The sequence below is a fragment of the Tiliqua scincoides genome, chromosome 2, assembly GCF_035046505.1.
Source record: "Tiliqua scincoides isolate rTilSci1 chromosome 2, rTilSci1.hap2, whole genome shotgun sequence".
NCBI classification, from domain to species: Eukaryota; Metazoa; Chordata; class Lepidosauria; order Squamata; family Scincidae; genus Tiliqua; species Tiliqua scincoides.
Genome location: NC_089822.1, coordinates 138368086 through 138382001, shown reverse-complemented (window position 1 = coordinate 138382001; position 13916 = coordinate 138368086). Strand labels below are relative to the sequence as shown.

Here is a 13916-nt window from a genome sequence, read left to right as displayed (position 1 = left end):
TGGGCAAGCATCAGCCTCCTTCCACCAATCTCTCCTGGAGACTAGAGCAGGAGGGAAAGAGAAGAATGCATACCTAGTTTTTGAGGGGTGATGAACACATCAGCGCATCATGTTCTGAAATGATGTTGCTACCAGAATCAACATTCACATCAGATTCAGAACACGTCATGATCTGTTCTTCCTACCTTCTGGAAAGCCCTTGTGGAGTGGTGTTAAAATGGAAAAGGGGCATCAGGAAAAGGAGTATTTATTCCTTTTTTCCTACATTATTTTTCCCAGATCGAAAACACCCCCATGGCTACTATTTGCCCTGAGGAGAAAAAATAGTTTGAACACACACACACACAAGAACAGCCCCACTGGATCAGGCCATAGGCCCATCTAGTCCAGCTTCCTGTATCTCACAGCGGCCCACCAAATGCCCCCAGGAGCACACCAGATAAAAAGAGACCCGCATCCTCGTGCCCTCCCTTGCATCTGGAGAGGAATGTGTGCAAGAGGTTGCACATACACAACATGGCTTGTAACCCGTAATGGATTTTTCCTCCAGAAACTTGTCCAATCCCCCTTTAAAGGCGTCCAGGCCAGACACCATCATCACATCCTGTGGACATCCTGTGGCAAGGAGTTCCACAGACCAACCACACGCTGAGTAAAGAAATATTTTATTTTGTCTGTTCTAACTCTCCCAACACTCAATTTTAGTGGATGTCCCCTGGTTCTGGTGTTATGTGAGAGTGTAAAGAGCATCTCTCTATCCACTCTGTCCTTCCCGTGCATAATTTTGTATGTCTCAATCTTGTCCCCCCTCAGGTGCCTCTTTTCTAGGCTGAAGAGGCCCAAACAACGTAGCCTTTCCTCATAAGGAAGGTGCCCCAGCCCCGTAATCATCTTAGTCGCTCTCTTTTGCATCTTTTCCATTTCCACTATGTCTTTTTTGAGATGCGGCGACCAGAACTGGACACAATACTCCAGGTGTGGCCTTACCATAGATTTGTCCAACGGCATTATAATATTAGCCGTTTTGTTCTCAGTACCTTTCTTAATGATCTCAAGCACAGAATTGGCCTTCTTCACTGCCACCACACATTGGGTTGACACTTTCATCGACCTGTCCACCACCACCCCAAGATCTCTCTCCTGATCTGTCACAGACAGCTCAGAACCCATCAGCCTATATGTGAAGTTTTGATTTTTTGCCCCAATGTGCATGACCTTACACTTACTGACATTGAAGTGCATCTGCCATTTTGCTGCCCATTCTGCAAGTCTGGAGAGATCCTTCTGGAGCTCCTCACAATCACTTCTGGTCTTCACCACTTGGAAAAGTTTGGTGTCGTCTGCAAACTTTGCCACCTCACTGCTCAACCCTGTCTCCAGGTCATTTATGAAGAGGTTGAAGAGCACCAGTCCCAGGACAGATCCTTGGGGCACACTGCTTTTCACTTCTCTCCATTGTGAAAATTTCCCATTGACGCCCACTCTCTGTTTCCTGGTCTTCAGCCAGTTCTCAATCCATGAGAGGACCTGTCCTCTAATTCCCTGACTGTGGAGTTTTTTTAGTAGCCCTTGATGAGGGACCATGTCAAACGCCTTCTGAAAGTCCAAATATGTAATGTCCATGGGTTCTCCCGCATCCACATGCCTGTTGACCTTTTCAAAGAATTCTATAAAGTTTGTGAGGCAAGACTTACCCTTACAGAAGCCATGCTGATTCTCCCTCAGAACACACACACAAGCACACACACACACACACACACACACACACACACACACACACAGAGAGAGAGAGAGAGAGAGAGAGAGAGAGAGAGAGAGAGAGAGAGAGATTTGTTTGTGGATCTCACATCATCTAAAGCAAAGTCTCCCAGAACCCACTACCACCAACACCATTCCTGGAGGGGTTACACTAGTCAACAGCCACTTGACCAGGATGGGTAAAAAACCAAAACCTACACAGGAAAAGTAAGGAAATGAGAGTGGATTAGCAACCAGTTAACTTTCAAGCAAGCTCGCTAAAGTCACAGAATGGCTCTTTTTCTATATGGAGAAGAAATGAGGATAACACACACACCTTGATATCTGACAATTTCAGAGATCAGGAAAAACTGAGTTTCAGCACTTCTTGGTAAAGGGGAAACACATTTCATCTTTCTTCCCTCCTCACACAAGAGTATGTACTCTTGTGGGGGTGTGGGGAAATGCACTGTGTGTCAGTTTCTTGCCACAAGCAAGGGTGGCCATTGCTCCAGTGTCCCCAGGAATCAGCATCCCTCTCCAAATTTCTACCGAAAACAATCCTGGCACATCCAACAGGGCTTCCAGGAATTTCCAACATTACATCATGGTGCGAAATTGGATCTCCAAGAATAGTTTGTCAGAGTTGGCAACCCTAAATGAACTACATGGAAAGGGAGAAGAATTCCTTCTCATTGAACCCATGTGGCACAATCTATGCCATTTTCAATACGTCATTTTACATGAGTGTTTGGATGGCTCTAACTATCTGAGCATAGGTAGATCATGAGCCTACTCTCCCCTAAAAGGAATAAGGCAGTACAATATTAGAATAAAAATTCAGTATCCAATTTAAATTCAACCATAGGTTGAATTAAAAACACAGGAGAAAAATATCCTGTGCAAATTCAAAATGCAAGTGGACTGAGCTGACAATTACAAAAGCAAAACCCACACCGACCAAACAAAGGCTTTTTAAGTTATGGTCCACCACCCAATTAAACCTTCTCACAAAAAGCATTTTGTACTTCCCTGGAGCATCCTTTCGCTCTGAGAACATACAAAACCTTAGGTTTTGTACAGCTTTTTACACAAAACACTGCAAGCGGCAACAAGAATGAACAGCCGGGTTGAGAAATGGGATGCAACTTGAACTGGGGATGTGTGGGATCTTTCAGACACCGTTTCTATATGAAACCTGTACATGATCCTGTGTTCTGAAAGGCTGCTTTTCAAAGAGGTATTAAGGCTGTCCCTGCAGATCCACCAGTAATAACATCTGTGTGAAATTGTTTAGAGCAGTGGTTCCCAAACTGTGAGCCGTGGCTCCCTAAAGAGCTGCAGAAACCAGCCAGGACGCCATGGAATTCTCACAAGGAACCCACCACACTAAAATATATAGGATTGTAGCTTCAATGGGGAGCCATGACCAAGGGAGCTGCCAATCAAAAACGTTTGGGAACCGCAGGTTTAGAGTGTTTTCAAAGTGTATATAGCAGTAAACATTCTGGATGGGGAAACCACTCATGTTCCAATGTTTAGTACAGTTCACAGTTTGCATTTGTGGGACAATAACAAAGGTCATCCCCCCCCCCCGCCCCAAAGAGCACATAACTTGTTATTGTGGAAAGCACAGAAGATGTTTTCTACCCAATTTCTAAACATAACCTAGTGAAGATCTTTCACAGATCAGCTTCTTTAGGTGCAGCAGGGATGCAGTCTTCTGTTTTACAGAGATATGTTATCAGAACTGACCTCATTGCAGGAAAGATCAGCCAGTGCTCAGAATGATGCTATGAAGTGATTGCTTGAGACAGTAACATTAGTGGGGGGGAGCCCATCTCTGCCCACAATGCTCCTCTTCCTCCTCCTCTTCCCTGGACTGGATAAGGAAAAAGGGGGGACAGAATGAAAGAGGAAGTGTGGACCACCACTCCACCAGGTAAAGGGAGTAGCATTTGGCACATTGCCTTAGGTGGGTAGGCCCATCTCCTGAACCCTTTATGCATGCGTGTTTTCTTACCAGCTAGACCCCCTCCCAACAGCAACCCACCAATGTCTAGCAGGCTACCCCCCCAAGCCCCTCCTCTTGCTTTCATCAGTGGAACTTTGGAGGGTGTGCTAAAACTGTACATGTTTCAACAGCAACCTGATCTACGGCAATTAACAGGCAATCATGTTTGTCGCCATGCTGTGAAAACCAACACCTGCTAGTTTCTGCACATCTAGGGGATGTTAAAATCAAAAGAACAGAACTGGGTGCTTTTGACTGGTCATTTCACAAGTAACTCTGCCTGCAGAGGCCCATCTTATTATGTGCACTCTGAGAGCCACCAAAACAGATTTTGCTTTCCTTCTCTACTGCGAAGGCTAGGAGGATCAGCAAACTCAAATCTGTTTGGCTTATGGAAAACTATCAGCCTGGCTAGGAAAAGAAGCAGCCAGCACTAAGTAGTTCAGCCATTCGCAGGAAGTTAGTCTGCAGACATCAAAGTCCACCATGTTGCCAGGATAAGCCCCTGAAACAAACAGAAGCTGCTCTTGCATGTTGTCAACTGGTTTAACAGGAGTTCTTAAAAAACCAGTCTAATCACTGGAGTACCTGGAGGGGGGTCAAGTGGGGCAAATACTCCAGGGTGCCACACATGCAGGGATGGCCTTCTTGCCCTCCCATCACCCTCCTCGCACCACCCAGAGGCCCTTGGAGGGCCGGAAGAAGCTAAATACGGCCTCTGCAGCCCTCTGAAGCCTCCAGAGGGCCTTTAAAGCATACTTTTGGTTTTCAAAAACCAAAAAGCGATGTTTTGAAAACTGGAAGTGATGTTTTAAGGCCCTTAAGATATTGAGAGACATTGAAGCAGCAATCCTAACCAATTTTCCAGCACTGACTTAAGAGCTATGCAATTCCGAGGTAAGGGAACAAACACTGCCCTACTTTGAGGAGACCTAGATGACTGCCCTCTAACTGCAGGATACAGCACAGGCCCCACTGGCACAGCTATACCAGTGCTGGAAAGTTGGTTAGGACTGTGCCTTGAGACTCTCAAAGTCCAAGGTGGCTCCTTTGGATTATGAGGCAAAGTTACATTTTTATTTCCTTTCCCCCTCCACACACATGCGGCACACGGGGCATCCCCTCCTCCATCTTATCCTCATGTCCCTAGGAGGCAGACCAGGCAGGGAGAAAGAAACTGGCACTCAGCATCCAGCGAGCTCCGTGGCCAAGTGGGATTTGAAACAGGGCCTCTGAAGCCCGAGTTGAACACTCAAACCACAATGTCAAAACTACTCCTCAATGACATTCTCCAGTTTGATCAAATAAGCCAACAAAAAGCACCCCTTGCATCTTCCAAGGCTTTGAGGGCAAAATAACTCATTCCACTTTTGCAAGGAACATTAAAAACCCTGTCCCTCCGAGACAGAGAAGGATGTGGCGCTCTTGCCTCCAGTCCATCTAAGCTTGTGCATTCAGCAATTCTTCTTTTCCTAGCCTCAGGAGGATCTATTTTTAAAAGTTGCCTGGATGTACGCGGATTCTCTTTTTGATCTAAACTCCAGCCTCCAGAACCAGGGAGAGGGAGAACGGGAGGAAAGGGGAAATCTGTGTACATAAGCTCGCTTCCCAGCACACAACACCCATTCCAGCTAAACTTTTCCACTTTGCTTTCATGTCACTATACAGTTGCCCGTAGCAGGGCTGCGGACCAGAGGATGTGCCTTGCTGTTCCAGCAGAAAAGGCCTGCTTATGCACAGGGCTCTGCCACGTGCCTCTAGCACAGGGTTGTTCAGGCTGCAAACCACTCAAGAGTTTTTTTCCTCCCCCCTGCAAGAGACAAGGCTTGGGAAAAGACCTGCTTGACAGATTAGCCTTTTGCTTCAGTGCAACCCACGTGGGGAAGGCAAGGATCACAGAGTTTGCAACTGTACACAAAAGGGCTTGTGACGGCAGCACCCAGGGGCTGTTTGCAGTCATATGCATTCTTATAGTATAGGAGCAGTGGGGTGTCAAGCTGAGGTCACCGAAGATGATGTCCCACAGATCAAGAGAGACACAGAACAGATAAAACGAGCCAAGATTAAGTACAGGTATAGTTTCACCATACTACAGCTAGACCACTGAGAGTGCAAATAGAGGTGGCTTGTGTTTTCCAGTTGTGTCATCCAACTAAGGGTGCAATCCTAACCCCTTATGTCAGTGCTTTCCAGCACTGACTTAAGGGCAATGTAGCTCTGAGGTCAGGGAACAAATGTTCCCTTACTTTGAGGAGGCCTCCGTGAGTGACACCCAATTGCAGGATGCAGTCCCATTGGCACTGTTATGCCAGTGGTGGAAAATACTGACATAAGGGGTTAGGACTGCGCCCTAACATGCTCAAAATATGCTCTGCTTAGGGCCAGCCACAACAAACTTCTTAGATGCCTCCTTGAAGTGATGGCAGAGGGTCCTTGTACCTCTACGAGGCCACCACCAGGAGGCAAGAGAGAGCAGGGGCAACCAATAGAGGCAAGCCTATTTTGTATTATGTATCAGAAATTGTAGTGTTTTATCTACCACTTTTCAAGGAAGAGGTTTGCAAAGTGGTTTATATAGCAAAGGAATAGTACTGCAGGGGGACCACATTGTGTGTTTTGCTAAATCCTTAGTTGCTGGCACTGGCACATGAGGAATTGGTGGAAGCATAATGTGTCTCGTGCCTGAGCTGGCCAAATAAGGCATGTGCCTCTGCTTGTCCCCACTAGGACACCTCCCGATGCCCACCAATAGAGGCAAGATCCCTCCTTGACAGGTGCCATTCCAGATTAGCAGACAAAAATAGCACTGCACGCTGCTGCGGAGGCCTCCCAGCAGAGGCTAGGAAAAGATTCCCAGATCTCACAGATGTACTGTAGATGTCTATTTGTGCATACAGGTTAACCCAGTGAAAGGTTCACAGCACTTTGTAAGCCATTCACTGCTATGACCTGTCCACAGATGTACAAACTCATTCTCACAAGATAGTTCTAGAACTGGACAGAAAGGCTGTTCAAAGACAACCAACTCCTACTCCTATAGCATAGATGAACACTGAGACTAAGAGAGAAGTAACTAGCACAAAGCCAGCCGTGGCAGAGGTTATAGATTTTTCCTTGTCTTGCAACTGTTGGCAGTCAGAACACCTTGCCAATATACTAAAATCCACCTCAAGAGCCATCAGTAGATCCTACCTCCTGATTGTATGCGCAACCTCCTGATTTTAGAAATGGGTTATGTCAGAATGCCAGATGCAAGGGAGGGCACCAGGACGAGATCTCTTGTTATCTGGTGTGCTCCCTGGGGCATTTGGTGGGCCGCTGTGAGATACAGGAAGCTGGACTAGATGGGCCTATGGCCTGATCCAGTGGGGCTGTTCTTACGTTCTTACCCTTTCTTTGTCCATCCCTGTCATAAGATATCCCAGAGCTCTCTTACTGCCCGAAAAGAAATGGTCATTCATAGTGCAGCATTGTTCAAACTACTCTATCTTCTTTCTACATAATGATTTTTCTGCCAAGGAACTTAAGAAGGTCTTCTACAGAAATCCAGGGCATCATGGAATTTTCTGGACAGTTCTAGGGCACACAGCCCATTCAGGAGGGTACTGGTCAGGTCCTGTTGTCCTGTGAGAACTGAGCAGGACCTCCACAGAACAGACACAATACTTTCCTGCAACTGCACCAATTCTGAGAGGAAGACTGGTGACAGTGGACAAGCTGCTTTGCAAATAAAGTTTGCCTGTCATTGGTGGTTCTCAAAAGGAAATCCACAGAAGTTTCTAGGAAAATCCAGTAGTCGAAACTATACTGGGGAAAAAAGACAGGAATGTTTTGAGACAAATTCCCCAAAAAATATCCAGATATAAAGTCACATAGGACCCAAACCTAAAGGCCCATAGCCCCAGTGCTGTTCTCCAGCACATTTACAGTGCTGTGGCAGGAGGAAGTGCTGACTCCAGGCCAGTCCCAGGTGGAGGACGCCAGGAGGTGAGTGGCACTGCTGGCTGGCAGTGTGGGCTTTTGGGGCGGGAGGGAGATGTGTTCTGGGGCACAGTGGGGTGGGGTGGGGAGGGTGGGGTTGGGGGAGGCAAAATAGCCAGCGCAGACTTGAGAAGCCCCATTGCAGGACATGTGCTTTTACTCAGGGGAAAGGAACAAACGTCCCCTCCCCCTGAGGAGACCTTCTGTGGCTTCCTGTTACCCACAGGATGCAATGGTTGCCATTTAGGTGCTGCTGTTCCTCTGGATGCTGGGAAGCTTAGGACTGGGCTGCCCCATCTCTCTCCCCCCCCCCCCGCTGATATGTTTGAAAGCAATCTGGAAATCAGTTTCTCCAAAGGAGTTCTAGTGCAGCTGATAGGAGTACACAGGCCAAAGCTAATTTGTAGAGAGACCACCCAAGACTACCCTTTGAACTTCTGTTGCAAACCACTCTGAGTCACTGCAGCGGTTTTCAGCCTGCATTTGTAGAAATCCTGGGGTTCTCTTGGTCGATTATGAGGGGCTCCTTTGCCCACCATGAACCAATTTTCCCTTACAATGCACTGACACAGAGAAGCATTCTGAAGTGTGGGGTTTCCTCAGCAAGCAAACGGATCACAAATAAATGTTACGTCAGGCTCTCAAAAAACATCCCCATCCACTGTTATGTGTTTTGTTCAGTAAGTAACCATTGGTAGAGTCTTATACATGGCAGTGAGGAAGAATGGGAAACTGAGGCAGTCCCATGTGCTGTCTTGGACATGCCTCCCAAGTGAAATCTGTAATTACCTACAGCACTATTAACATAGTGTGCATATCCTTTTCAATTATGACAGTGGGTGCTAAGGCATACCTGATCATTGTGCAGCACTTGTTTTTTAGTACCTCTGTTGTAGAACAGTAAGGCTGAGCCCTGGTACCATAGGCCCTGGACATATACCTACCTCACTTGCACAACGTACATTTCAATGAACAATCACCAGTGGTCCCTCTTACAGCTGCAAACTCTGTTGCTCCCCAAACACAAAGAGCATGTGAATGTCTCAAGAACCTTTGGCCAGGTGGCTAGCCAAATTTGACTCTTAGATTTGGCTCCGTAAGCCCACCAAAAATCCCCAGAAGCCTTTCTATTCCATTTCATAGGCTTTGATCATCAGCACTGCATTTTACCATGCCTCAGGAGTACGGCTTCATTATCGACGTGTTCAAGAGAAGCATCACACAAGATGAGGCCCAAAGGAACCTTTGGAAGATATTCAGTACAAGGCTATAATTATCACTGTGATGACACAGCTTTGCCCATAACACAGCCTTAGGAACTGCAGGTTTGCCGGTTCTACAATGACTTCTGAACTTTCGAGTAAAATAATATGAAATAGATTTTTCAAAGCAACCCACAAAACAATGAAAAAAGAAGCCACATAATTGCTGAGCTTAGATCTCTACACAGAGGTTCAGTTTCCCCCCCCCCATTACATTTGTAAGTCATGGTACGCTGTAAAGAAAATGTTCTTAAGAGCTTCCACCGCAGTGTGTCTGATAGTAGATGAACAGCTAATGACTTCCAAACTGGAATTTCTGGCCTTCTCTCAAAACAGCTTTGGAGAAAAACAGTTTTGTTTTCAACTACAATGATCCCAGCTCGATTTATTTATATACTGTCAAACGGCTAAACTTTGGGGGGGGGGGGAACAATTAAAATCACACTTTTCATTTTGTTTTGGCATACTTTACATTTTTCTGCTGTAAAAAAAAAAAAGCACTTTGGGAATTCTGAATGTGAACAGAACTCTTCACCTCAGACACTAACAACATGTACAATGCTTGGCTTCTAACATGAGAGGGGCTGGCGTTTCCTCCAAGTCACAACTTCTGTCCTCAAGAGTCCTCCTCTTTACTTCCAGAACCATGCACACCAGTTAGTTCACTCAAGGTACTCGGCACATGTTCAAAAGCACATATTCCTTATGTTACAGATCTAAATTGCTAACAAATGCTTGGACTAATGCTTGCATGATGAATCAAAGAAAGGCTTGGGCATTCTTCTTAAATAAGAGAGGACTTAATGGATGCTAAAAAGAACCTCTGCATTCAGATCAGTGATAGAAACACAGTTGGGGCCAGCCCATTCATGAGGCCAACTGAAGGGGCAGTAAATCCCTGTCCACCACCTTACCTCTACTATTGCTCCTCTTTCTCCTCCCACTCCCTGGATTGGGAAAGGAAATGAAGAGGGGAGGATAGTGCTAAGCTAGAATACTGGAGAGTGGAAGAAGCAGAATACCATTGGATAAAAGGGGCAGCATTTGGCATGTTACCTCAGGAGTCAGGGGGTCTGGAGCTGACCCTGAACACACATACATTATACTTTGAAATTTCAAGGAGTACTACAGACAACTCAGAGAGGTGGTGGTGGTGGTGGGGGAAACTCAACAAAAATCAACCAAGTGCACAAATCACGTAGACAACTGACCCGTAACAGAGGTTGCAAATTAACTCTGACAGGTGATCATTAAAATGCTGGCTGCCTTCCAGGGTTTCCGAAAAGGGAACAGTGAGAGATTATTGCATCCTAATCATTTCTCTCACCCCTCGGACACATGGTTTGTGCACATGGTGTGCATAAGAACCCATTCAAGTGTAGAAAAGGGCAAGTGGGATGGACTCTCCATATAACAGCACCAATGCTAAATGTACATAGAGTTGTTTGAAAGAATCAACAGCATTCAAACATCTGTGCACCCTGGAAAGCTTACACATCTCCTGAGGGGAGACTGGTTCAGTCTCTTTGCAAAGCTCTTCACTTCCCATATGCAGGGAGTGTTTGGTGTGGGAGCACTTGAAACCCTCTGGGAATCTCAAAGAAGAAAAGTTGGAGGGGCCGCAAAAGTAAGTACAGGCGGAGAGGTGTCCTCAGAGAGGCACAGAGGATGGTTTATTGGGCCAGCATGGTTTGAATCTGTTGACTGTTCCTTAGGGGCCCCTAAGAAGGCACCATTAAAAAATGACCCCAAATATCTACTACATCATCTTTGTACACTTTTGAGGTTCTTGTCACATGCCAGATGGAAAACACACAGCATGACAGGTCAAGCAGCCCTCAAAAGTCTTGACTGACTTAACGTCAAAGACCAAGCCTTAGAACCAAACAAAACCATCTGGGGAGTCAGTTCAGACATGCACCTCCGCCTCTTGCTTACTCAGTGCTAGAGGACTCCTAACCAAATGTATATGAATCACATCCACTAAAAAGTACAGCATTTGAGTCAACGCCAGCTGATATAAACACACTACCAGTCATGGCCCACAGAAGCCAAGACAGGCATGTGTAACGGATGTGTAGACAGGGGAGGCAGGGCCCAAGCCCCAGCCTCCCCTGTGATTGAAACACTCCACCGACCTTCTGAGGGGTTACATGATCATGTGGGGGGAGGGGAGGCTCAGCTGCTGTTAGACTAGTGCTGAAGCAGATGATAGCTGAGCCTCTACAATGATTGTGCAACCACTCAGAAACTGGGTGTATATGCAATGATTCCTGTGATTGCGCATGCGCCCCACCCAGTTTCTGAGTGGTTGTGGGATTGCTGGGGAGGCTGAGCTCTTGTCTGCCTCAGATAGTCTATCCCTGTATGGAGATGTAGCTGTAGCAGCAAAAGCTCAGCCTCCCCATCGATCACACATGTGGAAGCTTGGTGACCCAGAAGTTTGGTGATAACATCATACTTCCGGGTCACTGAGCTCCACATGCGCCTCTTCAACACTGGACCTCACTGCATGTCACTGGTGTGTGCATGTATGAAACCAGCCCTTGTATTTTCAGAAAAACAGAGTTCACCACCAGATTAACAAACATCCTTTCCATTTGTGACAAAAGAAAGGCTCTCAGCTTTGGCTTTGTACTGACAAGAAATGCAATTCTACAGGTCACGGGTTGGACAACCACTACTCTCCACTCTTTTATCTTGACTGGTCACTCAGTTTATTTATTTTTTCTTCAGATCTGATGGTTTTTTTGACAATAGTCTTGTGTTTCCAGCATGGATGGCTATCCCAGGACAAGAGAGAGGAGTGGTTTCCTGCTCTGGAGAATTGCTTCATGTTCCAATAAAATGTAGGATGAGCAAAAATAAAGCTTGAGGAGAATGAACTATTTTATCTTACTTAGGGATGACAGATGGTTTGCGGTTTAAATGATTTTCCTACTTCTAAAGGAAATTATTTCAAAGCTTCACAGGCCACAGTGAACAAAATGGCCATTTTTTAAAAAACTGAATTCATAAAATTTCTAGGCATTTCTATTAAAAACGACCTAAAGCTTCTTTTTCCAATTTTATTTCAGAACATCATGACTCCAGGGTCCTCTTCAATATAAAAGCTCACCTTTTTAAGAACTTTCTAAAGCACTTCCATGAACACTTCCATATGGAAATATTAGGTTGGAACTACAACATTTCCTGGATAAACCCACCCACAAAATATGTTCACACCAGAGAGGTGTATACGGTACGCTGTACAGTGTACAGACCCAGCAAGGTTCCAAAGATGTCTGATTTTGCCCCCCACTCCAGCAGCAATTCCATGTGAAGATCCTCATGTGATTTCCTTAAGAAATCAAAGTGGAAATGTAGGCAACCTCTGCAAACCAGTATACATAATTGTGCCAAAAATACCCAAAGATAGCACAAGCATGAGAGACTAAGGGTTTTGTTTTTTTTAATTTTGTGTGATTGAGCAGAGCAAATTAGCTATGAGTTTTGTCCTACTGAAGAATTTATTCAAAATATGCGGCGAACTAGAACTTTATCCATAAAACTCTGAGCACCAGTTACTGTTTCTGATTAATGTTGGGATGTTGCCCATCTCTGGCTGGGCTAGAAACTTTAAACACAAATAAAAACTGGGATTTGTGGAAATCCAGCAAGAGTCACAAAGTTTCGCTTAAAAAGGCTGTGATCTTAAGCATGTTTATTTTGAGAAGTGATTCATACATTACAGACTGTGGGCTATGGGAACCACTGTGGTAATGTGGACTCCAGGAACCAGATGGGCGGAACCAATGACAACATTTTTAACCACAAGAACACGAGCTGGCCGAGTGATGTTCAGATGGTGACTGGTCTAGGAGCCTTGTGGGTGTGGCCAAAGGTTACCAGAATGGCATGGAAAGAAGCCACTTAACAAGTGGCTTCCTCACTGCTGCTCTGACTAGCAATATATGGACTAGCAACATACGAAATTAAGCACCCAGATTAATCAGTGGGACCTGCCTTCAAGTAAAAGTCTTCAACATCAGGATGTAAAGGGACACATGTGATCTACTGGCTGTGTGCAAATCATGCCCCCAGTGGATGCCAAACAAACACACACAATAATAAAGACTCTTCTGCATGTTTTGACTGTTGATCCCCCCCCCCCCCACACACACACACTCCCAGGGAGGCTCACATAGTTGATTTACCTGGCCTAACTGGACTCTGCATGCAGTTTTGAGAGACCATGCTTGGATGGACCGATGTGGATGCTCTGCTACTGAGGTCCATGACAGAAGGTGTTGCTGAGGTAGCTTGCTGGAGAGCTGGCTGGTGTGGGCTGTGGTCATGCTGAGCTGGGCTGGGTGGGATGCCATTCTCTGAGAGAAATTCTTCCAGGTCCATGTATTCCAATTGGAAAGTGTCACCGTCATATGGAAGCGTCTTGTCCCACAATGTAGGACCCAGGAAAGCAGACTGTGGGACAGTGACGCTGGAACTGTCATCGTCCAGCTTTTTTTCTTTGTCTTTTTCTTTATAAAATGCTAAAATACATAAGGCAGAGAGTGGGGAGAGAAAAGCAAACATTAAGGGTATTTTCAACACTTTCCTCCTATGGAGAGAAAGGAAAAGAACACTTAGGCTGCAATCCTAACCACTTTCCTGAGAGTAAACCCCATTGACCAAATTACTTCTGAGTAGACCTGGTCAGGCTTGTGCCCTTAAGGAGCTAATCCTTTCACAACTATCAAGATATCTCTGCTTCAGTCTCTATACTTGGTTCAGAATGAAAAGGGCTGGATATTCAAAACTCAATAAACATATGCATGGTTTCTGTGTCTGTGTTTAATTAGCAGTTCATCTACATGCTTGGCTTCAAGCAATATGTGAGCTTCAAACAACACTCTAAGATTTCATCAGAGCATTCATACCAG

The 13916-nt window shown here is 45.6% G+C and overlaps 1 protein-coding gene across 2 annotated transcripts in view; it reads right to left on the bottom strand.

Annotated features, from left to right (window-relative positions):
• HLF (HLF transcription factor, PAR bZIP family member) overlaps window positions 1–13916 on the bottom strand; it is a 49312-nt gene that overhangs the window by 32804 nt on the left and 2592 nt on the right. For both annotated transcript variants that reach the window (XM_066614574.1, XM_066614575.1), the window contains exon 2: window positions 13191–13526. In XM_066614574.1, coding sequence (XP_066470671.1) covers window positions 13191–13526 — 336 coding nt within the window. The remainder of the gene's footprint in view (window positions 1–13190; window positions 13527–13916) is intronic.